This window comes from Galleria mellonella, unplaced genomic scaffold (assembly GCF_026898425.1).
Source record: "Galleria mellonella isolate WM207_F2 unplaced genomic scaffold, CSIRO_AGI_GalMel_v1 utg184, whole genome shotgun sequence".
In the NCBI taxonomy this organism is placed as follows: domain Eukaryota; kingdom Metazoa; phylum Arthropoda; class Insecta; order Lepidoptera; family Pyralidae; genus Galleria; species Galleria mellonella.
In genome coordinates this window covers 10,508,403-10,534,140 of record NW_026442025.1, presented here as the reverse complement: position 1 = coordinate 10,534,140, position 25,738 = coordinate 10,508,403, and the positions used below count along the sequence as shown (strand labels likewise).

At 32.3% G+C, this 25,738-nt stretch overlaps 1 protein-coding gene across 4 annotated transcripts in view; it reads right to left on the bottom strand.

Annotated features, from left to right (window-relative positions):
* Window positions 1-1,342: 1,342 nt before the first annotated feature.
* LOC113519262 (U8-agatoxin-Ao1a-like) overlaps window positions 1,343-25,738 on the bottom strand; it is a 65,172-nt gene continuing 40,776 nt past the window's right edge. For 2 of the 4 annotated variants that reach the window (XM_052893931.1, XM_052893929.1), the window contains exons 2-4: window positions 6,293-6,404; window positions 3,751-3,829; window positions 1,343-2,491 (exon numbers count right to left, since the gene is read on the bottom strand). In XM_052893931.1, the coding sequence (XP_052749891.1) occupies window positions 2,329-2,491; window positions 3,751-3,829; window positions 6,293-6,377 (327 nt within the window). In that variant the 5' untranslated portion in view covers window positions 6,378-6,404 and the 3' untranslated portion in view covers window positions 1,343-2,328. Of the gene's footprint in view, window positions 2,492-3,750; window positions 3,830-6,292; window positions 6,405-11,236; window positions 11,258-25,738 lie in introns of those variants that run through there. The other 2 variants (XM_026904322.3, XM_052893930.1) reach the window with 2 other exon arrangements.

The window sequence follows — 25,738 nt, the reverse complement described above, 5'->3', positions numbered from 1 at the left end:
AATTAAAATTTATGACTATTTGTTTTGCATTAGGTTTTAAGATATCTAAATGTAATGGAAAAATTTTAAGATTTAAGCTATGTTTCGAAATTAAGATATTTGACAATAAAGATACATTAAATATTTTTCTTTTTTTAGATTTCCATTAAAATAAAATTTGCTATATGCTTGTTACTTCGTAACTCCGTCAATTATAAATCGATTTGGAAAATTAGTTTTTTATCTGGCAGGATGTACTTCTAAATCAGTTTCAAAGAAATTTCATGAAAATTGTTTCATTAGTATTTAAATGAACTAATTGATTTTACTACGACTGAAGATTTTTTTTTTTTGTAAAACACAATCTTAAATAATGTTTCAATGTCATTCTCAGTATTTCCCAATTATTAGTTACTTAATACTTAATCTGCTTTGTTTTATGAATTTATTAAAACAAAGCAGATTAAGTTTTATTTTATTAAAAAAATTACTAAGTCACATTTACGTATTATATATTATTTATACATCCAAATTGATTATTTTAAATATAAATTTACTGACTTCGTACCTACGGTATATGACAAAGTAAGAACTTATTTTTTAGAAAAAAATATGTGTACTGTGATGTTGTTATAATTCTGTATTATAATCAGAAGAATCGGCAGTAATTTTTTTTATATAAGAAGTATAATATCTCAGTCTTTAAAAACGGTAATACATCATAGGTGCAATAGATTTCTTATCTAAACACAAATAGATCCGTTTCCAGTAGACCTAAAAGAAAAAAACAATTCGAAACATCTTGTTTTTATTTTTATATCAGCTGTTAACTATTCATTGCTGAACATAAGCCTCCCCCATAAAGTAGGTTTCATCAGTAGTTGCCACACTTGATGGACAAGTCGGCAACCGCAGTTACGTTTTCGGTAATGTTTTAAGAGGGACGCTGCTACCCAACCATCGAACATTAAATTACCTTAGTCCTCTTACGACACTCTCTTACGATACCGGAGGGAGACTTTGTACAAAAGTCGTTTCCTTGGGCACTTGTCTCATTCGTGTTTCACTGTAAAACGTGTTTGCATAGCTGTGTTTCGGTTTGAAGATTACAGTGAATTTACAGGGTATAGAGGACCAACACTTGAGTTCTCAGGAATGGTAACGCATGAGTGGTGTCATGGGCGAAACACTATACTCTGTTATGTCCATGGTACTACTCATGTCTATAGGCAACGGTTATCACTTTCCAATCAGGTAGGCCGTCAGATTATTGGCCATTCTACTCGAAAGTTGCGTAAAAAAACTGCAAAGTATTAATTTTTATTGTTAAGGATAAGTATTAGAAAATAATGAAACAATAATGTCGTCCATAAACATTTATTAATATAATCATTTTGCATATTCCAATATTAGTAATAATACAATTATATTCCACAATCAGGAACATACAATATATGTAAGAAGCTACGTACAGTTGATCTACTAGGCTGCAATACCATATACCCCCTGTCCGAGAGTCACATAGAGTACATTAAAGATTCCTTTTAACCGTATGAATTATGTATTATGACATGTTAATAGATATTTTAAAAATCTAAGTTGCCAATCGCAAATACAAGTGGCATCGTCTTATAAAGGCTTATTACAGCTTCTTTCACCAAGTTTTCTTTACCGTTAGTCTCTTATATTACTAAAACATTTATTTTTAAAAGTTTTATTTATATATTTTTTTTTCTATTTTGTAATATTTGCTACTTCCTATTGACATAAGTTTACCACCAATTTTAGTAGCTACTGCTTTACTCGACTACTTTAGCTTACTTAACTCTACATACATACATTGCAATAGAATAGAACTGCCTCCAAGACGAGAGTCCGTTGGTTCAAACTAAAATGTGGAACAAAATATAATGTCCAAGAACGTATCGCTAGAGGCAGTTGTCAGGGTCTGATTGGCCGAGCTTGTTGTCGAAGCGTACTGATTGGGCAATAAGGCTGGGTGATTGCCCAACCACGTAAGCGGACACTCGGCTCAATCAGAGAGAAGAACTAACGACCAAAAACAAATCATGAACTCGAGAGCTAACGTTACGCTTCCGAAACAAATACTCTTTCCTAATTTTGTATAAAGGTCCAAAAATATTTCCAAACTAAATCTAGGTCCCTGTTTCAATTCGAATTTAGATAGCTAAGTACTAAAAGGAAGGTGTTAAAACAACGGCGAATAGGAACGAAATAAGAACGCAAGGGGTCCATTGGTTAAATGCTGTGGTTGTTGCATCCGGTGGAGCGGCGGTCAAGTCGGCTGGCGGGAGTTGAACGCCGCTTCAGGGGAGCTGAGTTCAGGGTTTAACCCCACTTTTGGAAGAGGCCCATACGCTGGCAGCGGCAGTTGGACCCCCAGAGGTTACACCTGCACGACGAGGAGTGGCAGCAATCCCCGGGACGGTGGTCGCAGTTCCCTCCACGGCGGATACAGGCTCGTCTGAAAACGTAGATCAGCGACGAACGTCTGAAACCACATCATCGAATACTATCCTAAGTGTGCTTGGGTTTATAGATGTGCGAATTGCATGCTGCTAACAATGACACCATTAAACTATTTTAATGGACTAAACAATCAAATTCTACATTATTTATAACTGCAGATTCTGCACATAAAATTTGTATAATTTGTTTATTCCATTCAGGAAACCAAACATGAATGCAGATAGATTATTTACATATTGAAAAGTAACTGGTAGTTGATGTTTCTTTATTTAAGCTAAATAACATTTTTCATAAGTTCATTACATCTATAACTATATTAGTATCATTACTATCTGAGATATTGTAATATCATCTATTAATAATAATCAAACCAGCTACATTTCCTTAAAATTCGAATAGGTAACTAATTAATGCAATTTTTCTCGCAGATGTGCACGGTACTATATGTGCTTAGGCTTGTAAATTTTAATGTGTGATTTAATTGTATGCAATTTTCACAACAGAATAATATCTTGTTATGTTCTAAGCGTGTAAGCAGTACAGTGATATATCACATTTGGACAAAACTTTACACTTATAGTGACGAGCACATGATAACTACGATTTACTAACAGGTTTTTATTAAAGGAAGACAAGACACTAAAGTAAAAGAGTTTACTAAAAATGTCACTATTTTAAAAATTTTAGTATCTGTTGCAATACGGCATGCGTTGGCTTTTAATAATGTATCATAATGTAATTAGTTTATCAAAATTTGGAAACAACAATACGTTAAATCCGTAAAAGACGTATTGCAGCATGAAAATGATATTAATAATTCTAGTGAACTAATCCCAACAAAGGACATATTAAATACCCAAGGAATTTCATATGTAAGGATCGCGCAGTTAAGAGACATTTTGTTTGTGAACAATTCCCTTTACCATCTTTGTCCAAGCAAGTCCGATGAAAGACAATCTTTAAACATTTTATAATTCAATTAATTTTCATCTCATACATTTTAGTTCAGTTGAAATAAAAACCCCAAAATTACATGTATTGTGCAAGCAGACGATGTAAAGGTAAATTTTGTTCACATACAAAATGTATAAGACAGCGCAGGATTTTAAGAAGAAAATAATGGTAATACATATTACTAATTAACCAATATCTATAAGAGATAATTAAGTAGATGCATCTACTGAAAAACGACGGAATAGAACTATGTAACATAAAAATGAAACAACTGCTTTTATAACCTCCTAATAATAATTAAAATAAAATAAAAGAATTTATACTCACTTTCCAACATCCTGCAAGAGCTGCAGATCACCAGGATCCTCTCCGTAATCTTGTAAATTAACTTCAAGATCGTCGTCACCTGAGAACAAGGACATTAAAAATATATTAACATTCATATCAGTTTGTTGAATTATAATATTATATTGAATAGTCAATCAAAATATTGTGCAAATGATTACTGTTTTATATAGCACTGGCTATGTGAAAACTGTATAAAAGTTCAATATTTGAGAGATAAAGGCGTTGTTTCAAGTATTTCTACTGATATAAAAAACTGTGACATACGAACGGACGAACAAAGTCAAAGTATAAAAAATACTTTGTAAAAATAGATATATAAATAAACTTAAACTTCTGGATTTAGATCTTACAAAAAACACGCAAAATAAGTGACGCTCACGATAAAAAATGAAGCAGAATATTATGCAAATCTATTACATTTTTTACACAAGGTTAAATTAATTAGGGTTAAAAGGACATCAAAATGGTTCCACCCTACGCATGTCACATTGATATTATCCATGAAATTAAATATTCCCATCTGTTCCCTGGAGGTTTGAGGGTGTCAAATAAATTGGGAGTGCTACCCTTGGTCCCTTTACCTAGTTATCGGTATCGACCAGTCCTTCCGGTTTTTGTATCGGTATTTACATTACTATTCGCACAAGAACGGTCGTTGTAAATATCCGGGAGACGTAACATTATATCGATAACGCAAGCACCCGCCTACAATTCCATTTTCGTCACATACAAAAAATATCCGATAGTTGGATTCGTGTTCCTATCGTTGTCTTTATCTAGTTTCTCAAATCCAAGACCAGGCTTGGTTTGGCCGTGTAGTATCTACCTACTATTACAGCATTTTTAAGAATATTTCTTATTAAAATTAGGTACAAATGATAAAGTATCCATGTTTTATGTATCAACGACTTTCTCTCTTTCTCTATTTGTCTGTTTCAGTATGTTTCTATGAATGTGGGTGCGTACGTGCGTGCGTGCGAGCGTGCAAGCGTGCGTTTCGTATGTGTGTGTGAGTGAGTTTCTATACACTAGTTTTTGTACATGGTAAGAAAGTTTATTCTAAATTCAAATGCAAAGTATAAAAATCCATAATATTCAATTCCATTACCGAAGTGGAATACTATCAAAATGCAATCCTTCCAATATCTATATAAGATTTTCCTCAATAAACATTGCTTTGTAGGTACTTGTATATGTTTTTCCGATTCCAAAGACTTACGATCTTATTACCTACCTACTTCAGTTCTTTATTGTTCAAACATATATATTATTCCTCAAACGCATCGATACAAATATACCAGAGTAAAGATACAGCTGGGAGAATAGCAGTACTAAAGAGCATGAATCATAAACGTAATCGCCTTTTAAAACTTACCCTGAATGGAAAATTAAGTGTAGTTTTAGAGCTACTTTTATAGAAATATATTGGTCGTTCATTTTATATAAATTTATGCTAGTGTTTTTTATTTTAGTGATTTTATATTATAATGTTATTAATTAAACGAGCTACTACGCCTACTGGAGATACTTATTAGCAATTCATTGGAAACGCCTAAACTAATTAACTATTCATAAAAACTAATTATCATATTGTTATAATATTAAGCTTTATAATGAGCAGGTTTCTATATTTAAAATTTATGTTAATTTTTTTCATGTACTTAAAATGGCAAACATGCTGACGGCCCACCTGATGGAAAATGGTAACCGTCGCCAATAGACATCATCAGTACCATAGACATAACAGAGTATAATACTATTTCGCCCATGGGGGTTCCATGTGTTTTTATTGCTAAGGACTCAGGTGTTATTTCACTATACCTTGTAAATTCACTGCCATATCCGAGGGTGGGATCATCTATTAGAAAAAACTTTTAAACCGCTTCACGGTAGAAACACAAACGGGACAGAGGTGCCCAAGCAAACGACTTTTGTACAAAGTCTCCCTCTGGTAGATTTAAATAAAATAATTTAAATATATATATATATATATATATATATATATATATATATATATATATATATATATATATATATAAAAGGTTTCCAAAAGATGAATAAAAGATTCGTTTATTTTCTGATCACAAAAGTAAAAAGTAACATCATCATGTCAGCCTTTAACTGTCCAGCGCTGAACTTAAGTCTCCCCTTTAGGGGGTTTTGCTAGAAGTTGCACGCTGGGCAGGCGGGTTGGCAACCGCTGTTAGGCTTTAGAGATGTTTTAAGAGGAACGCTGCTGCGCATCCCTCGCCGTTCCTTGGTCGATTCCTACGACACCCTCGAGAAAGGAAGGATATTCTATGCTGGGACCACACAAAAATGTACAACTTAAGGTATAATTAAATGTATGATACCACTTTTACGAGAGACTGTTTCCTGCAGTAGGAAAAGATAAGTCGTAAAGATAACGAATTATATCCCTGGTATTGTAGGCGTCCATAGGTTACAGTTACTGTTTATTATCAAATAGATTGTATGTTTGTTTGCTTATATTTTATATAAAAACAAAGTATATATTTACCAGGATCGATGTATGAGGCGTGCGCCCACTCGGCGGCGAGCAGGACAGCCGCTAGCGCCAGCAGTAGTGCGCCGGCGCGCGGCATACTGTCCACGCACCAACCGCTGCTTGCCTGTTGACATTACATTTTAATCTTAAACTAAGCTCACATTCGGCGTATCGTCGGTAGCGTATCCACCGCGGCTGAATATCGGCGACTGAACGTAGCTGCTACATTCAGCGTATCTTTGGTCGCATTGATACCTACCATAGTGAATAGTAAAGAGCGTTCATAATTTTTGTTTACTAAAGCAGGCAAGGCTGTTAACTGTTAATTTTCAAAAACGATTAAACAATAATCAATCAAAAATAAAAAAAAATGAGCCATAAAGTTAGTACATACATTTATTCAAACTGAACGAATCAACCTTAATCAATTTTTTTTTTTTTATTTTTTAATATTAAACTGAAGTTTCGAAAATTAAATTTGAAAACTCAACCGAACATATTCCTTTTATCTAACATGTTATATCGGAAAATTCGATAATCAAATTTGAAAACTCAAGACAAAATATTACTTTGATCTAAAATATTATATTGGAAGATTCGAAAATCAAATTTGGAAACTTGGAAGAACACCTTGTGAATTTCGATTACTTTATAAAACACGGCGTGTTGGACGCAGACTAATCGCCCCGCACGCGTGGCCTCGACCACAGATAATATAATACTATACTAGTCCTCGACGTATTTTTATTGGCAATTTTTTCGATTCGTAAATGTCCGGGGCTCATTGGTGAGGCCATAAGGAAATTCTTCACGGTCGATTCGCTCGGTGCAAATAATACTTATACATCGACACACACGCATCAGTACATACACACACACATAGACATACATACACATACACACAAATAGATGCACACATCCACAAATTCCTTCTTTCGTAGGCTCGCACTGACCCTTGTTGTTCTGAAGATAATTTTCTCTAATTCATTCTCACAAACATTTTCTTTGATGAGTCCAAATCTAATTTACAAATTGAATGAAAATTCACATACGAACCGTATATGATGTAAAGGAAAGGACAAGAATTCGTATTCTTGTACCATTCTCGTGAATTGGATTGGCCTCTAAATAATGAATTTTGTTCGTAGAGTTCCAGTCAATCTTTTTCCAATTTAACAGTGACGCTCGAGCTAATAAAACATTTCTCAATAAAAAAAAAGAATAATTCCAATCGTATGGGAATGACATGGGATTGTTGCTGACATCTCAAAACTAAACAAGATCAATAAAAATATAAGATTAATGAAATTTTACGATAAAGCTAAGGAAATTATTAACACTACGGAAGACCATTTTAAAAGCTGACTTATTCAATGAATAGCCCTCCAATATCTTGATGGAAACTTTCCTTTTTTAAGGACTGTGCTTTGTCCTAATTTAAGATAACTCAACATAGATGAATACAGATTTACAAATAAGATAAATTGCCATAGTAACCTCGTAAGATCACGTAAGCGAAGACAGAGCTTTGCTCTTAGTTGGCTGCAAGGAAGCGATTACAACGTTTCTCACGTACATGCTTACAATATATCTATGGGTACGTATTAACCCTACTATTAAGCCTTTAATGGTCCATAACACACCATTGCGGCTGCAATTTATTATACAGAAAACAATGGTGGTGGTGACATTATTCGTATGAACCTGTTAAGTTGTTTGAGAATATTTTTATATATTTATATTTGTATTTTTTTTTATACAACTTAGAATGGCAAACAAGCTGACGACTCACCTGATGGGAAGTGGTAACCGTCGCCTATAGACATGAGCAGTATTATGGACATAACAGAGTATACTGTTTCGCCCATGATACCCCTCATGCGTTGCCATTCCTGAGTACTCAGGTGTTATTCCTTTGTTCCCAGTAAATTCACGGTCAAAGCTATTTGTTTGTACAAGTATTTGTTTAGGCATATCAACAATACAAATACATATATTGATAATATATATTAAAAAACGAAATATAGAATTTGCATCAATTATGGACATGCATAATCATGTCATCGTCACAAAAAGAGATTCATACAGATACAAAAAATTACATATAAAAATTTAGGACGGACTCAAATCAATATTTTTATACAATATTTTATATATTTGTACATTATATAGATTATGTAATGTACAAATAAAAGATAGTACATTATATATATATATATATATATATATATATATATATATATATATATATATATATATATATATATATATATATATGATTTTTAATCTTGTTATAAGTGCATGCAAACCCAAATTGGTTCTATGAGGAGGAACTGTCTTTTTTTTTATATACCACTTAGAATGGCAAACAAGCTGACGGCCCACCTGATGTAAAATGGTAACCGTCGCCTATAGAAAAGTCTGTGTCTCTGAAAAGTGACTGGAATATGTTAAGTGATTGGTATAAGAAGTAGCTTTTATCGTTTTCCATGTATACCAGATTTCATAGTAATTGGTTAAGCTGTTAAGACACTATAAGGTAACAAACTAACTAACTTTCACATTTAGAATATTAATAAGTATTATGGATAATATGTAACTCAACTTCGACTATTAAGTTACACGATTCTAATACTTTGTTTGGGAATTCTCGGCGGTTATCTGTGAACTGATATCATTTGATGACAGTCATTTTAACAGACTTGTTTGACATGGGTATAATAAACCCCATGGGGTTTGAAAGGTCTAATGGCAGTACCTTCATTCAAATGTGGAATTATATTAATGGGCAATCTTGACGATGTACATACGAGATAATGGGGTAGATATAATTTACAATATAGCTTATATAACATCAGATCATTAGTACCTATTAATTTGTGATTGTTTAATTTGATTGATTGATTTATTGAGTGGTTTTGTGAATTAAAAATTGTGTTAAATCACTACAAAAAGAAACCGACTTTTTTTTTTATTATAAGCAGACATGTGACTGCACTATTCTGAGCAAATACAGGGACTGATTTACTCAAATAATGCTTATCGTAACAGCCTTTAACTGTCCACTGCTGCCAGTAGTTGCCACGCTTGGCAGGCGGATTGGCAACCACAGTCAGCAGATCTGTACTAAGCAGATTTTGTACTATGGATACTTTTTAATTAACATGCTAAGTGACCATGATCAGGTCAGTTGGACCATCTTGACAACCAACAAAGAATTAACCACGATGGTGTCTAGGGAGAACCGCATGGAGGTCGACCTGGTAGGGTATATTGCTAATAAAGGTGCTGTTGAATCCCAATAATTCGTTTCCCTCGTACTATGAATACTAGAGAACTTCGAGTTTCTTTTTCTAGATTTTTTGGTAAAAATATTGAACTTCACTAATATATAATAATATATTAGTGAAGTTCAATATACTATATATAATAAAAATAAAAGTATTCTAATGTTGTAGTATTTTTTTTTAATATTTTTTTTATAAACGAGTTGAAATTTTGATCTCGATAGACGTGATTAGATATCGTGACCCAGTAGTATACCACTCACAGGCTTACAGACCACAATTTTTTTTAAACAACTTAGAATGGCAAACAAGCTGACGGCCCACCTGATGAAAAGTGGTAACCGTCGCCTATAGACATAAGCAGTACCATGGACATAACAGAGTATACTGTTTCGCCCATGATACCCCCCATGCGTTACCATTCCTGAGGACTCAGATGTTATTCCTCTATACCCAGTAAATTCACGCCATATCCCACCCTTCAAACCGAAACACAGCCATGCAAACACAACTGCTTTACGGTTGAAACACGAATAGGACAGAGGTACCCAAGCAATCGACTTTTGTACAAAGTCTCCCTCTGGTAAAACAAAATTCGTGACAACAGAAATTTTGTGCGTCAATTTTAATTTTCGAATAATTCAGATGGGTAGTTCGATTCTAACATATTCAGTGAAATGGTAAAGTCAAATGTTCATTCATCACAAAGGAAATAGTCGAAAAATGTCTTTAACTACCCCATTATATTTTATCGTCGTTAGTATATTAATTGTACTGATTTTAATATACACAAAAAAATTAAAAAAAACAACCTTGAATATTCATTCTCATGCGCAAAAAGAAGCAATTATGTTAAAATTATAACAACATCAAATTAATTAAAGATTTTTTTTTGTTTCACGTCTATTTATTTTAATAACACAGTTTTCTTGCAAAATAATGAATCCTGAATAGCGAGAAGATAAAAACAAAGGATGTAAGAATTTAATAGAAATATGTACCTTTTCATTTGCTTTAGTGTTGTTTGCACTCTTAATCTAAAATATGTGTTTGTGCAACAGTTTCGTTTTATAGCTATTATACATCTTTACTAAGCTTATATTGCTAGAATTCTAACAGGAGCAACGTGAATATTTCTAAACATTACTGCTTGTAGCACTTTTGGGTAACCATGATATTGATTATAATAAAATTTATTACTTCAAATACCTTTTATTTTATTAATATATAAATATTAAAGTTTATAAGGATAGATGAAAGGATGTTTGTTATTATTTCTCGCAAAAACTAATGAACAGATTAAAATAAAATGTTGTACACGGATAGGTTATATTCTAACTTAGCACATAGCATATTTTAAATATTAAATTACATGGACAAAGTAACAGAATGTAGCTAGTTTTTAATAAGGCAAACTTTTTGATTGTTTAGATAAAAAAAAATTCTAGATGCATTTTTCTAGTAAGACGTCTTAACATGTATTTAATACTTGTAATTAACTACTTTATGAAGGGAACATTAAAGTTTAAAGTTCAAATAATGCAGTCTCTTATAAAATATAACAGAGGTTGTAAGGAGCAAACAATGTTCAGACAATTGACAATTGACCCTTAAATTTTGATTTCACGCCTCAACATATCCGATCAAAGGGCGAAGCAATCAAACTTACCGTAACTCTGAGCTGGCGTCAAACTTCTTAATTACAACCGTCGTCTACTAGACTGAGGTCACTGGAGGTGTCTGAAAACTGATTTAGAACTCCTTAAATCTGTGGTTTTCCCATTTAGTTAGAACTGTCTATGATTTTGCTAATAAGATTATTAAAAATTCCAAAAATCAATTTATTATTATTTCTTTTTTAGTAAAGATTTATAATTCAGAATTTTACATCTTAAATTATATTATAAATTTATTTAGATATAAATTTTGCTTCGTAACAAACAATTGTTTGTTTCGTAGAGGAAGATGGCATTTTCTAGTGTCGCAAAAATGCAAACAAATAAAAGATCATAGAACAAACACAAAAGTGATATCTATCAATTGTAAAAAATTTTATTATTCAGTTTAGAATGTCTGTCGAAAATAATTAAGACTTTTTTTTCTTTTGAAAGACATCTTAAAATACAGTCGAAATGAAAATTTTCTATTTTTTTGAAGCCGGTTAATGTATGACATCTTGTATCTGTAGAAACCTTACAATATAGGATCAGCTTACTGTGCAATCAATCGAAGTGTAATTCAATTAAACACTACACACCTACTATGATAAAGTGCATACAGTGAATAAAAGAAAAGTTAGACTTGAAATAAAATCGTGTATTTAGTGTAGAACCCTATCATTATTTCTATTTTGCATCTGGCATTTTTAAATATAAATATTAACTATTTAATTTTATATGTGGCAACATAAACGTAAAAAGGCTGCTTGTAACCGCATCCATGATTGTTTACTTTCTCGCAATTAAACACCACAACATTCTTTAATTATTTAAAAATAAACCGGCAACTATTCACTAGTTAACCGTCAAGATCCAAACACCGAGTTATCAGGTCATGCGGTTATAGTAGGCTATATTTTTCTTTCATGGGGAAATATACTTACCTAGATAATACAGTAACAGTTGCGATGTGGTCCCGGTATAGAATGAGTCACCCCTTCCTTTCCTGTGGCTATCGTAAAACGCAACTAAGAGAACTTAATGATCGAAAGATGCACAGCGGTGTGCTTTTTATTGTTTTTTTTTTTTTTATACAACTTAGAATGGCAAACAAGCAAAACACAAACAAAACCTCAAAGTCTATCTGCGGTGACCAACTGACTGACAAAAACTTCTAATGGGGAAGCGTAATATTCAGCAGTGGGCAGTTTACTGCTGATATAGCAGAAAAAATAAACCTATAACAGCATAGGCACATTAGGTTTTACTCTCAATTTTGGATAAAAAATTATGTGTTAACAAAATTCTGGAAAATTTTTAAAATTAAAAATAAGTACGGTGTAATTCGTTCGATTTGCAACTAATTTCATTTAGAGACCATTTCTGTAATCATAAAGATAAATCGGTTACCGTTTATTTAAATTCCATTGTAACAAACAAGACAGAGAGGTATTTGTTTTGAACAATTACACAATTTACAAATAAACAATTTTCATTGCAACCTGTTGTATGACAATGATTTGGTTTGTTGACAATAAATCTGTCATTCGCATCTGAAACATGAAACTAATTCTGACAGAAACAAGATTTAGTACAAGTCTACATGCTCAAATTACTTGTATTCAAACTTCCTGGGCTTCCGTTCCTAACTAACGTAATTACATTTTCCTGTCGATGTTTCCCCTAGAGACTGGAGAGTTTGGTTTTACAAAAATACTTTCTCTTCAACACTGTTCCTGAAAGGTTAGCAGCGCATGCGAACCAATGATATTCGAATCACTTATAGCTTCAATAACTGCCTCATATTAGATAGAGGGTATATTTTTATGTTACCTTAGTGTTTATAAATAATTTATGATTTGTTTCCACAAACAAAATTTGACAAAATTTATATGGAAATTCTGCGGAATATGAATAGATTAAGATCTTGGGCTGAAATTATGGTGATAATAATGAAAAGATTATTATTAAATAATCAAAATTACTTCAGTAATCGTTTTTAAATACTGTTGAGTTTCTTGCGAGCTCTTCTCAACAGATAACAACTTTCAGAACCCAGTAGTAGATTTAAAAAAATACGACATCAAAGTGCTTCTAAACAAGTATATTTCGATAAAGATGATTTGAATTTGTATATACAAATTTGAATGGCAAGCAAGCGAACGGGATATCTGATGAAAAGTGCTATAGTCATGAATAGTGCTATAGTCATGAATAGATGCTGTTCATGACTATAGGCAACAGTGGGCATTACCGAATATTTATTTATTTATTTATTACATCCACTGGGTGAGCCTTACAGTCTTCCAATACGCTCACCCAGGAAAACATGAGTACAATAACGTACAAAAAGGAATATTACACAAAAATATTAAACAAAAAATAATACAAAAATACTCAACTGAAACAAAAAACGTCTGAACACAAATACTCTGTGGTCACTCGACGAAACTCCAGCAAGTTGGAGGCAAATACATCCAATTGCGGATACTGGCTTAAAATATCATTGAGTAGTTTCAATGCAAGAGATAGGGGAGCCTGCTTAGCGAACTCTGTTCTTCATAATGGAACATCGAATAAGTGCCGTCGACGTGCTCACACGTAGTTACTGGGTGCTCCTATTGATATTGATTCCAGTACAGTTTGGTTAAATTTCTCACGCACTGCCACTCCAAAAGACTAACAACTTTCTTTTTTACTTAATCTTTTACCAGTTCCAAAATCAACAGGTTATCTTAGAAGCAAGTCAATTTCTCCAGTCCATGGCGATTCTTTATTTTTTACTGTAAAACAAGTACGGGAAGGAAAAAATTAATACAGGATTCCATTATCCCGACTTTCTTGGAAGCCGTTTTTGTTAATCCCAGCGAAAACGTAAATAATTATAAAGCTTTTTGTCGCCGAATGAGTTGCGGTCCGGGGCCCTCCATCCAAACGAGATTGCGAATACTCCGCACCAAGATCGAGAGAGATTTATTATGATTTAGATTAGATTCCGTTTAAATTGGGATAAATATTATCAAGTATTAATTTATTGTACGCAATTTTGGCGGCTTGAGCGTCTAAGACTAAAGTCTTAAAACTTAGCGTTAAAACGCCTGTCAATATAATACGGGTAATGCGTTTAGTGGTCGAGATAAATACAATAGATGGCTGATATGATGATGATGATGATGGCTATAAAGACTATATATATATATATATATATATGTATTTATCTCGACCACTAGAGGGAGACTTTGTACAAAAGTCGATTGCTTGGGTACCTCTGTCTCATTCGTGTTTCAACCGTAAAGCAGTTGTGTTTGCATGGCTGTGTTTCGGTTTGAAGGGTGGGATATGGTGTGAATTTACTGGGTACAGAGGAATAACATCTGAGTTCTCAGGAATGGCAATGCATGGGGGGTATCATGGGCGAAACAGTATACTCTGTTATGTCCATGGTACTACTCATGTCTATAGGCGACGATTACCACTTTTCATCAGGTGGGCCGTCAACTTGTTTGCCATTCTAAGTTGTGTAATAAAAAAACTTAAGATATTAGCATAAAATTAAATATAATTAATGAAATAAATCAATTGTAATGATCAGAGCAGACTAGTCCCTATAGGTACCACTCGTTTATGAGTATGACGGATGAGCCAGCCTGCCATCATTACGCTCAACCATATTTTAGGGAAGTCAATAACCCGACCCACGACGCTACCACCTGTCTAAATATTTTAGTGAGCATGACATGCTCAAAACACTTAATTATTATTGGGTAATATATACATACACATATATATATATATATATATATATATATATATATATATATATATATATATATATATATATATATAATATGTAAGATGATATTGGAATCATTAATATTTCACTTAGAAGATGTTACATAGATATATTAGATAAATAATATTTTAATTTATTTCGTGTGGTTAATATACGAAATTCAGACATACACTCAACATTCGGGAATACATACAAGATCAACGGAGTATTATTCACAAAGAAAAAAGAATCGATAAATAACAAAGTTGTTTTAATCCCTCATTCAGGCTCAAATTTAACTCATTTTCCTTTGAGGAAAAATATTCTGTTTCACCGGTAGAACAGTTATTTAAGATTTTGTTTTAAAAAAAAAAAAACAAAGTTGTATAGTGGTAAAATCAGTTACTTTGATTAAAAACTTTATTACTCAACCAATTTTGAGTAAAATTCTATGAGATCAATCTGAATATACGTCCTTTCAGATAAAAAAGAGTATGAGGGAACAAATATAAAAAAACAACCGAATTGGGAACCTCCTTCTTTTTGGAAGTCGGTTAAAAAGGTTTAGATTTCATAATAATTAAAAATGTTTTAGATATGTACTTTCATGTTTTGTAGGTATATATATCCGGATTTTATATGTTAGACAAAAGAATGCGCATTCTAAATTCAAATGTTTTAATTCTGATGTGTATTTGAAACATCTTTTGACTTATTTTAAAAATTTTAAAATAAGAACTGAATCCAGACAATGTTAATTTTGTCACGACTGACTCATTATTTATTTTTTCTAAACAATACCTGTTTTATTTTTACAAGATTGTAGAAACTGATGCAGCGTTAGGTACAAATAAGCCTTCAAGACATTTTCTTTTATTCACCATCTTGCTTATTTCCCAACGGCCTTGATGCGAATACAGAGCTGTTACTGCATATATATGTATATCTACATTTTAATATATCTCTTAAAGCCCTAAGACGTACGGTGTCAGCTTGAAGAGCTTCAAATGTATTTGTAAAAGTATGTGGATAACTCATATATTTAAAACTAACTTTAAAACCTGACTTCGTCCTCGTGACCGGGATTCTTTCTCGGGATAAAAAGTAGCCTATGCCCTTTTCCAACCTAAATAGTGTGCGTAGGAATTTCGTGGCGTTTGTTAGGCCGTTAAAGCATTAAGAAGTAACAAACAAACTCGCTTTTATACTATTAGCCTTATTAAGTTACTAAATCAAGTTTTTACTAAGTTATATAATAAGTTACATTTACATAATTTAAGGATTAATTCATATTGCCTTTACAAATACATGGTTACTTTATATATTTAAAATAACGCTAAATATGATGAAACTAATTCTACTGTATTTTTTTATTATGAATTATTACATATCGAAAGAAATGGTCGTAAGTTTGTTTAAACTTAATTTAGTGTTTTTTTTTTTTTTTGTAATTACATGTGAATTTAAAATATAAAATGTTATTATTAATTTTAAGTTATAAACCGTAATTATTTCAGGCACAATTTACCGGCGTGAATTATTTAATTAGGTAATATGATAAAAATAATTTATAACTTAGTAAATTAAATATAATTATGATATCAATTTCAAGTGTAAGCATCTTGACATATAAAAGTCTTGTATGATGACGATATCATACGATGATAATGATAAATTTTGCAAATTATTATATTACTATTTTGTTTGCTCCAACTTGAAAGATACTTTTTATCCTGATAAGAACAAATTTGCTCGGTAGGTGGCGTTTTTTTTTTTTTGATGGGTGAAACTGGTACGGTAACTCCGTCTGCTCTAACGGGATACGCTAGCGAAGCATCAGTGACGGGTGATAAATGAGATTGAAAACAGGCCAGTCAGCCCATCATGATGGATTCATCAGGAATTAACCATGATAGTTTCCAGGGAGAACCGCGAGGAGGTCTACCTGGTTGGATATTTTTTTTACAACACAGGGGGCAAACGAGCATGCGGCTCACCTGATGGTAAGTGACTACCGCCGCCCATGATCACCCACAACACCAGCGGCATTGCAGGTGTGCTGCCGGCCTTTTAAAAAGGAATATACTCTTTTCTTGAAGGTTATGTTGTCGTATCGGTTCGGAAATACTGCTGCTGGAAGTTGCTAGCAATGGGATTCTCAGTCTCCATTACTAACAATCCCTTTCCCCCCGGTAGGTGGCGTTAGGAGGCAGTACAGCGTTTGCCGAGTCATCCTATATGCTACAAATATTAGTCATACACGAGTATAATAAATGACTTGTTGCATCTCATGCACCTATTTACTTGTGTAAGTTGGTGCAATCTTTTCCTAACAACCTTTAAGTCTAAACAAAATTGGAGAAAAAAGACAAATTTTAAATTTATTTTAGCATGTAAAAAGTTAGTTAAATAATAAATATCTAAACGTTAACATTTTTACATTTATAACACGAGTACTAGTTAAATTAGTTATGAAACTAATTTAAAATACAAATATTATACATTATATCAAATAGTTACTTTCAATGGAGATTTCACATTTACATCTGGTGACACACATATAGACTTTAATTAAAAGTTTGCCCGGCGTTCTACACACATCTCCTTTTGAATCAAAACTCAAACAAACATCTCTTGATAGGAAACACAAATACGAAGTTTGTTCAATTTAAATTGCTTCCTTTATACGGACAAATTGGGATGTTCTAGATTCTTTTTAGATAGCACACACAAGAGGTTTGATGATAAAATTCTCTATGGAACTTGAAATCTGCTGTACAGTCAAGAAAGTTGAATAATTTCAACTTTTTTGCTTACTCAAGTTCAATTTTATATCGTATCATATCAGCTTTTAACTGCTTACTGGTAAATATAGGACTCTCCCAAGTTTCGCCAATTTTATATATTGGATTGAGTAATGTTTAAATAGGATAGATAATAAAGTAATTATAAGTTGGTTAAAATAAAATACTATTTAGTATTAAGTTCACATTTTATACCATACCTATATTAAATATGAGGAGGGATTGTTAGTAATGCGGACTATTAGTCCCATTGCTAGCAATATATCAGGTCAGGTCCTATCAGGTCGATCTCTGCGTGGTCTCCCCTGGAAACTATCGTGCTGAATTGTAGGTGTATTCATCACAATGGGCTAACTGATGAGCAATTGTATTTACACCTATCATCTCTATATACCATTCCATTATCGTCCATTAAAAAAAATACTAGATATAAAATACGATAAAGTTGTTAAAATATATTATCCATTTCTCTCAACAGCAACAGATCGATTTGCGTATCGGAACTATAAAAAATACTATACAAAAATGTTTTTTTCATTAACATTTTAACATAAGATACAGCTAAACATTTCAATACAATACACTGGCAGATCAGATCTTACTGTTCTTACATTTATAGGCAACCACAGCATGCCTTGTGTTTGATAAACATTAAGTATATATGATACGAGGGACGAGATGTCTTTTAAATTATTTGGCGTGCTAAATTTTAACTTAAGGGTAAAATTCAATATTGGCCAAAAAAAAAATACAAATATATTTTTTAAAATATAATTTATTAATTATTTTCTGTATCTTTTTAATAAACAAATGAAATTTATTCCCTTTCTATTCTTTTATTTTTTAATTAGTAAATTACGCAATACATCAAGATTAAACAATTAGTAATAAGAATGTTGTTTTTACTGTATTTTAATGTTAAGCTTATTTACAAGGTCAGTTTTGATGAAATCCTGCTCAAAGATAGACATATACATATATCTGTATACACTTCCTATTTTGTGAATACACAAGACTAAAATGTTTGCTACAAATAATTATGTATTTCAAATAATAGTAGCTCTGTATATAAGTGGTTTGAACGTATTATCTTTTTTGGCATTTGGCCCAACTATTAGCATAGTAGTGACTGTGCCAAAAATATACTATTATGCTTATATTAATATGCATTTTCTAAATAATATATTGCCACTCAAACTGCGTTTGTTGAATTCTACTATTATGTACTTTCATTTTATTTATTAACTAGCTATTCTCCGCGGCGATGCTCGGGTAAATAGGTATATAAAATATCCTATAAGTTAAAATATGATATATAACGGTACATAAAGTTTTAGCCAATTTAACTGATAGGTTATTTTATAGCATTTTATATGTGATTCATTAGATTGATATAATTTTTTTTTATTTCGAAACTAATTGAAATAAACACTGAATTTTAAGTGGAGCAAATCGCAACACTTATGTGTTGCGATTTGCTTGCATCGCATTCAAATCGGTTAAGCCGTTTCATTTTTCGTTTAGCGTGCACAAAAGTATACACAAACAGACAAAAATTCTAAAAATCATTGTTTTTGGGTTCTATTGCGTTCATAAAGTCCCCCCCTCCCCTGATGGAAAGTGGTAACCGTCGCTTATAGACATGAGCAGTACCATGGACATAACAGAGTATACTGTTTCGCCCATGATACCCCCAATGCGTTGCCATTCCTGAGGACTCAGATGTTATTCCTCTGTACCCAGTAAATTCACGCCATACTTAAAGCATATAGTCTCTACCCGTACGTTTGTGTGAACAAGATAACGCCAACTTCATTAGTTGTATGCCAGCCGCCGCGCTTCACAAGTTTCCCTTGTGTTAGACGAAATTTCTCTAACACATATTGTTATCATTCACACAATAAACTAGAATTATAGCTAGAATATTACAAGAAGCGAGACGTGATAGTTTGAAAGCAAGAGATTACTTTATACAACAATAAATTTGTGTCTAAGTCTTAATCTTCCAATATTTCATCTTAAAACAATATGAGTTTGATAAATTAAATCTAATATCCTTATTCTGCGATTTTACGAATGTGTCTATTTAGAGTTAGATTATATACATAGAACATAAAGTGTCAAAAACATGTCTACATTTAGTCTGATAAATTTATATTTGGCTGTTTCCATTTGACACATATATTTTTTTTAAATCAAAACTAAACGCGCCATTTTTTTCAGTGTTGCAAGTAATTACATTAAAAATTGCCTAGATTCAATCGATTTATGAATTTAAATTCGGAATTATTTCTTCTGATATTATATAAACACACATATCTTCGTATTGGTTGCATATTAATATACATATATTAATTAAAAAGGCGATAATTTACAATTATTTAAAAAAAATTATAAGTATATACTTGGATATAAATCAAAGTAAACCGTAAAAATAAGCATCATTACGAATCATTATGCACTGTACGTCTTGTTTTTTTTTCAAATACATCAGGAAAATAGATTAATAGTAATGTATCCATATTAATGTATCATGTTTCAATTCTTATAGCGTTATAACTTTAATGTACGATTTATTACACGTGTCGCAAAACGTGCGTGAACAAAATGGCAGTCGGATATTAATGGACGGTTATTAATCTTCTTGCAGTAATAGTAATAGCCAATTTTCGAGTCTTGACAGTCACAGACATAGTAATGTTAGTAAAATTAAACGTAACAATTCAAATTAAATAACCAGCTATATGCTGATGCACACGATCGCATGTAAAAGTCGCGGTATACAGCGAGTAGAAAATATATGGGGCCATAGGTGCGCTACTTCTGATAAAGAAGGAAAAGAAAAATCTGAATTGTAGTTAAATTTAAAATATAGTTATGTAAATTTAATGTAATTTCAAATAGACTTCCCTATTGTTGACTGGGAGAGAATGCTTTTAGCATTAAGTCCACCATGTACACATATATGTACTAATGAATAAATAAATAATAAAAATGGAAATTAAATAGAAAATATATATATTATTACAAAAGTAGTAATAAACATCGAAGGAATATAAGTACAATTAGATTATTTCCGATTGTCTGAAGGCACCTTAATCAAAATGGATAAGATACTATGAGTTTGTTCCAAATACCATAATCGCATCGACTTTGTTTTCTCTTCAGCGAACAGATACTGGCACAGAATTTTATTACCTTATTAAAAGAACAGAGAGTGTACAAAGCACAAAAGTGGCTTGTAATCTTTGCTTAACGACGCGTTCCAAACTCCTGAACGACAGTATAATCGGTTTAAATGCTGTTCCCAATCATTAATTTTTTGCGGGTCGCAAGCAAAACTCATTCTTATGTCTTTGACTAAAATTAATTTATTCGTTGTACAGTCCACTTGTACTTTATTTGCTCACATAAAAAAAGAATAAATATTAATAAGTAATAAAGACAATATTTGAAATGAGTAATGAAGAAGAGTTATAAAAAAAATGCAATATTTAAGAGAGTACTATAGGGCTAACAAGTAATATGTCTGTTAGTGTGTGTGTGTATATATATATATATATATATATATATATATATATATATATATATATATATATATATATATATATATATATATATATATATATATATATATATATATATATATATATATATAATATATATATATAACGAAAATAATGTTATAGACGATTCATTTTTGAGTTGATTTCGGCGATTTTATTATGTAATGCACAGATACCCACATACATTTACCACTGCCGTGGTATCGTATGGTTCCCTTCTTTTCCCGTGAATGTCGTAACAAGTGATTAAGGGAACATAATGGTCGAGAGATGGGCAGCAGCATCCCTTTTAAAATATCACCAAGTTGCCAACCGCCCTGTCAAAAGTACAATCATTGAAAAAGGCTCTTAAGAGAGAGATCTATGTTTAGCAGTGCACAATTAACGGCCGATATGGTGAAATTTACTTTAAAGGTAAAATATAACCTAATACGAAGATGCATTTAAATAATTATTTCCTATACTTATTGCGAATACAACATGCGTTGTTATTTGAATTTTGTAAAAATATGAAAGACATATTTAGAAACGGGCCGTCGGTTGTTCACAACTGACTGTTGAAGGGTGAATACATACTTGCCTTATATAATGGAAAAGCTGTTAACTCCCCACAAATGTTATCTAACATATTTATAATAATAATAATTTTTTAACATAAGGATGTATTACGCGGAAATCGCGTAACAAATTCATATGAAATTTAGCATTAGCGGTAAGCTTTTCCTAAGTCAAGAATCTTGGAAAAGCCGACATGCATGCAAGAAATGAGATACTCGTATGAAAGCGTATAAATTAGGAAAGTTAAAGCTAAGTATAATATTTTATTTTATTTTTATTTTATTTTACTTTGAAAGGGAAACATATAGGGATAACATATAGGGATAGAGATTGTTCGTGAATGCTTTTTGCTGGTTAGTATACGTAGTTTCTATCATACATTCACTTACATTACTTGCATACATTTATTGCAGTATTCCCCAACCTATACGACAATATAACCTTCAAGAAAAGAGCATATTCCTTTTTAAAAGGACCGCAGCACACCTGCAATGTCATTGGTGTTGTGGGTGATCATGGGCGGCGGTAGTCACTTTCCATCAGGTGGACCGCATGCTCGTTCGCCCACTGTATTGTAAAAAAAAATACACCCACTCTAACTTGCCTAATTAAAATCCGTTATTGACTGTATTTATAAGAGAGTAGTTAGTATGTAAGTTGTTTTCTAAGTGCTGTTTTTGTATTACATAAATAAATAAATAGCAAATAGCGGCGTGAAATTAATTAGTATTTTATTGAGAGCGACTATAATTACAAGATGTTAACTACATCACATATGGCAGAGTGTGGTTATGTTGTTGCCATGTACAAAATTATATTGGCAAGATTGGTATTGCCATATATGGAAACAGAAATTAATGGTAGCTTCTAATAGAAATTACACCATCAATTTCTGATGACAGAATTGTGTTTCTGTTAAACAATTCAGCTTTCATGGCTGTGTTTCGGTTTTTAATGGTAGAATATGGCAGTGAAATTAAAAAGTCAGTGGCATAACAAGTTAGTGCTAAAAAAAAGCAATGCATGAGGCTACCATAAGAGGTACAATATAATTATTTATTTATTAAACTTCAATACACTTAGAAAGTGTAAATGATGGACTTGACACCATATGGCGTTATCTCGTTAGTCGAGCGTAGACAAGAATTTATACATATATATTTTACGTTATACATACATATATAAATATATAACAATAAATAATATCGGACGAAAATCCATTAAGATACAAGAAAAACACCAGCACCAGACAAAGTAAAATGATTACGATTTTATGGATTCTAAATAAAAAGAACGTAGTTGATAATTAAATGCCAATTTATTCTACACTATTTATATCTATAGGCAACAGTTACCTTTTCATCGGGTGGATTGTTAGCTTATTTACTCAACATATTATTATTATGCATTATAAATTACATAATAAATATACTTACGAAAATTTGAAAATATTAGAATTTTTATGAATAAAAGAATGAAGTTTTTGCTAAAAATGTGGTATAAATAAGTAATATACGAGGTTTGTCCGGAAAGTACGTATAAAAGTTTTTTAAAAATTTTATTTTACAATTATTCAGGTAAATCAATTTTATCCCCTTCAAAGTACTCCCCCTGTGACATAATGCACTTGTGCCAACGCCGTTTCCACTGTGAGAAGGCTCCTTGAAAGTCCTCTGGTTGTAGGTTTCTCAGCTGCCCCGTCGTAGCTTTTTTTATCTCATTTATGTCCCCCAAATGCCGCCCCCGAAGTACCAATTTGGTTTTTGGGAACAAGAAGAAGTCACACGCCAGTGACACGTGACAAGCCAGTTCGCACCGCACGGTGGTCAGACCAGAACTGAAGCATTGTTAGGGACATAAGGAAGGGGTCCTGCGCTTACCTGGCCTCCCCACTCCTCTTTCTCGCATTCCAGAACACTTTTATACGAACTTTCCGGACAGACCTCGTATTAGAAGAATTGGTTTCACAGATTTTGTTATTACTGATATGCGACAGTCTACAAGTGATTAAAAACCAAATGTCTAAACTTTTAAATTTAATATATATATATATATATATATATATATATATATATATATATATATATATATATATATAGATAGAAACTTGCAGCACATGTAACGTTACACGTTTATATACCTACCGCTGTGACTCAAAGTACGCATACAGCAATTGGGAACCCAAAATATATTTGGCAAAAAATTTATAATATTTCTACGATAAGGAAAATATAATGCTGATAAGGATTTTTCTTTTTTACTTTTCTTATCCTTGGTTACTAGTTTCTTTGTAATATTACCAGTGTTAGGGTTTTCTATTAAAATTGTACAAAGTAATCCTTATAGTGCGACATTTTCCGTCCGGATAACTGATAAGGGAACGTTTAAGTGTTATGTAACGCAATTTGGGGATTAAGGGTTTTGTAAAATGTTACTATGCATTACAGAGACAGGAGGGGGGTTAGAACAATGCGTTATGTAACATTGTTTATTTATTTCTGTTGTAATTAGGTTAAATTTAATAATCATATTTATGTAAAAGGAATATGAAGCGCTATCTATTATCGCTTTGGGAAAAACCCAGCGCACGCCATATTGCATTCTCTCTCCGGTTTCACTTGCGTTGCACTGCTAAAATATGTATTTAAAAAAAAAAAGATTATTTAAAGTTATCGTTTATTTCTCAATCCAACCATTTCAACAATTTCAATAAAAAAGCAACGGAATTATAATCTTCCAAGTTGGCAACCTTTTTCGTTTATGTTTTACGAGAAATCCCTCCACTATATTGTAGGTCATTTTTATTTTATTTCCGTTGTCAATATTCGTTAGTATTGTGACTTATAGGTAAAAATGGTCCGTTGGGTATTATGTAATGTTTAAGAACCCATCCTTGCAGGGGATGCAAGCAAATGTTACGACTCGTTACATGAGGGGGAGGGAAGAGTCAAAAATCTTCATAAATTGCGTCACATAATATTTAAACATTCCCAGAAGAATCTCTCAGACGAAGGCATTTTTTATTACGCTGCCGTACCCAATAATTTTCCTGTCATATTCCACCCATCATATTGAAACACAACCTTACAAGCACAACTGCTTGACGCCCGAATCACGACTTGTTCAAAGTCTTTCCATACATTAAACAAATTCGACTAACCGTTCAAGTTTTGCACGTAGCTATGTTAAAAGATGCCCTATAGATCTAATATAGAAAGGGCACCAAATAAATATGATTACTTGTCCACTCAGCCTCATTGGTACAGCCATTTATCAATTATCTAAGGCGCTCGAGAAATAAGGTCGAGTGAAGAAGGCAAATAAAATTATCTCGTCTAATATCAGGAAACAGTCGGCCATTATTCGAGGAACATTTATTAGTAATATTGAATTAATAAGTGATTACTGTTCCTCGTCACTATCATTTCAGTCGTTAATTATTTACTACTAAACAAAATCGATGGGGAAGAAAGGATCTTAAGGGATGACCCTGTGTAGACAAGCGTAGTAAAGGTAAACCCCGCGAGAGGGGAGAGGATCGTTAGTAATGCAAACTACTAGTTTCATTGCTAGCAATACACCCTGTCAGTCCACATGGTCCCCCCTGGAAATCATCGTACTAAATTCTAGATGTTCTCATCATTATGGTTAACCCATAACCCTGACCTTTGACCTCACTCAATCTCCTCAATCATCCTTCACTGAAACCCCGCTAGCGTATACCGCAGGCGGGGTTACCATTTCATTATCATCCATTAAAAATAAAGCCCATAAGAGATGGAGTGAAGATCTCAAGGGTGTTTCGGACAATTG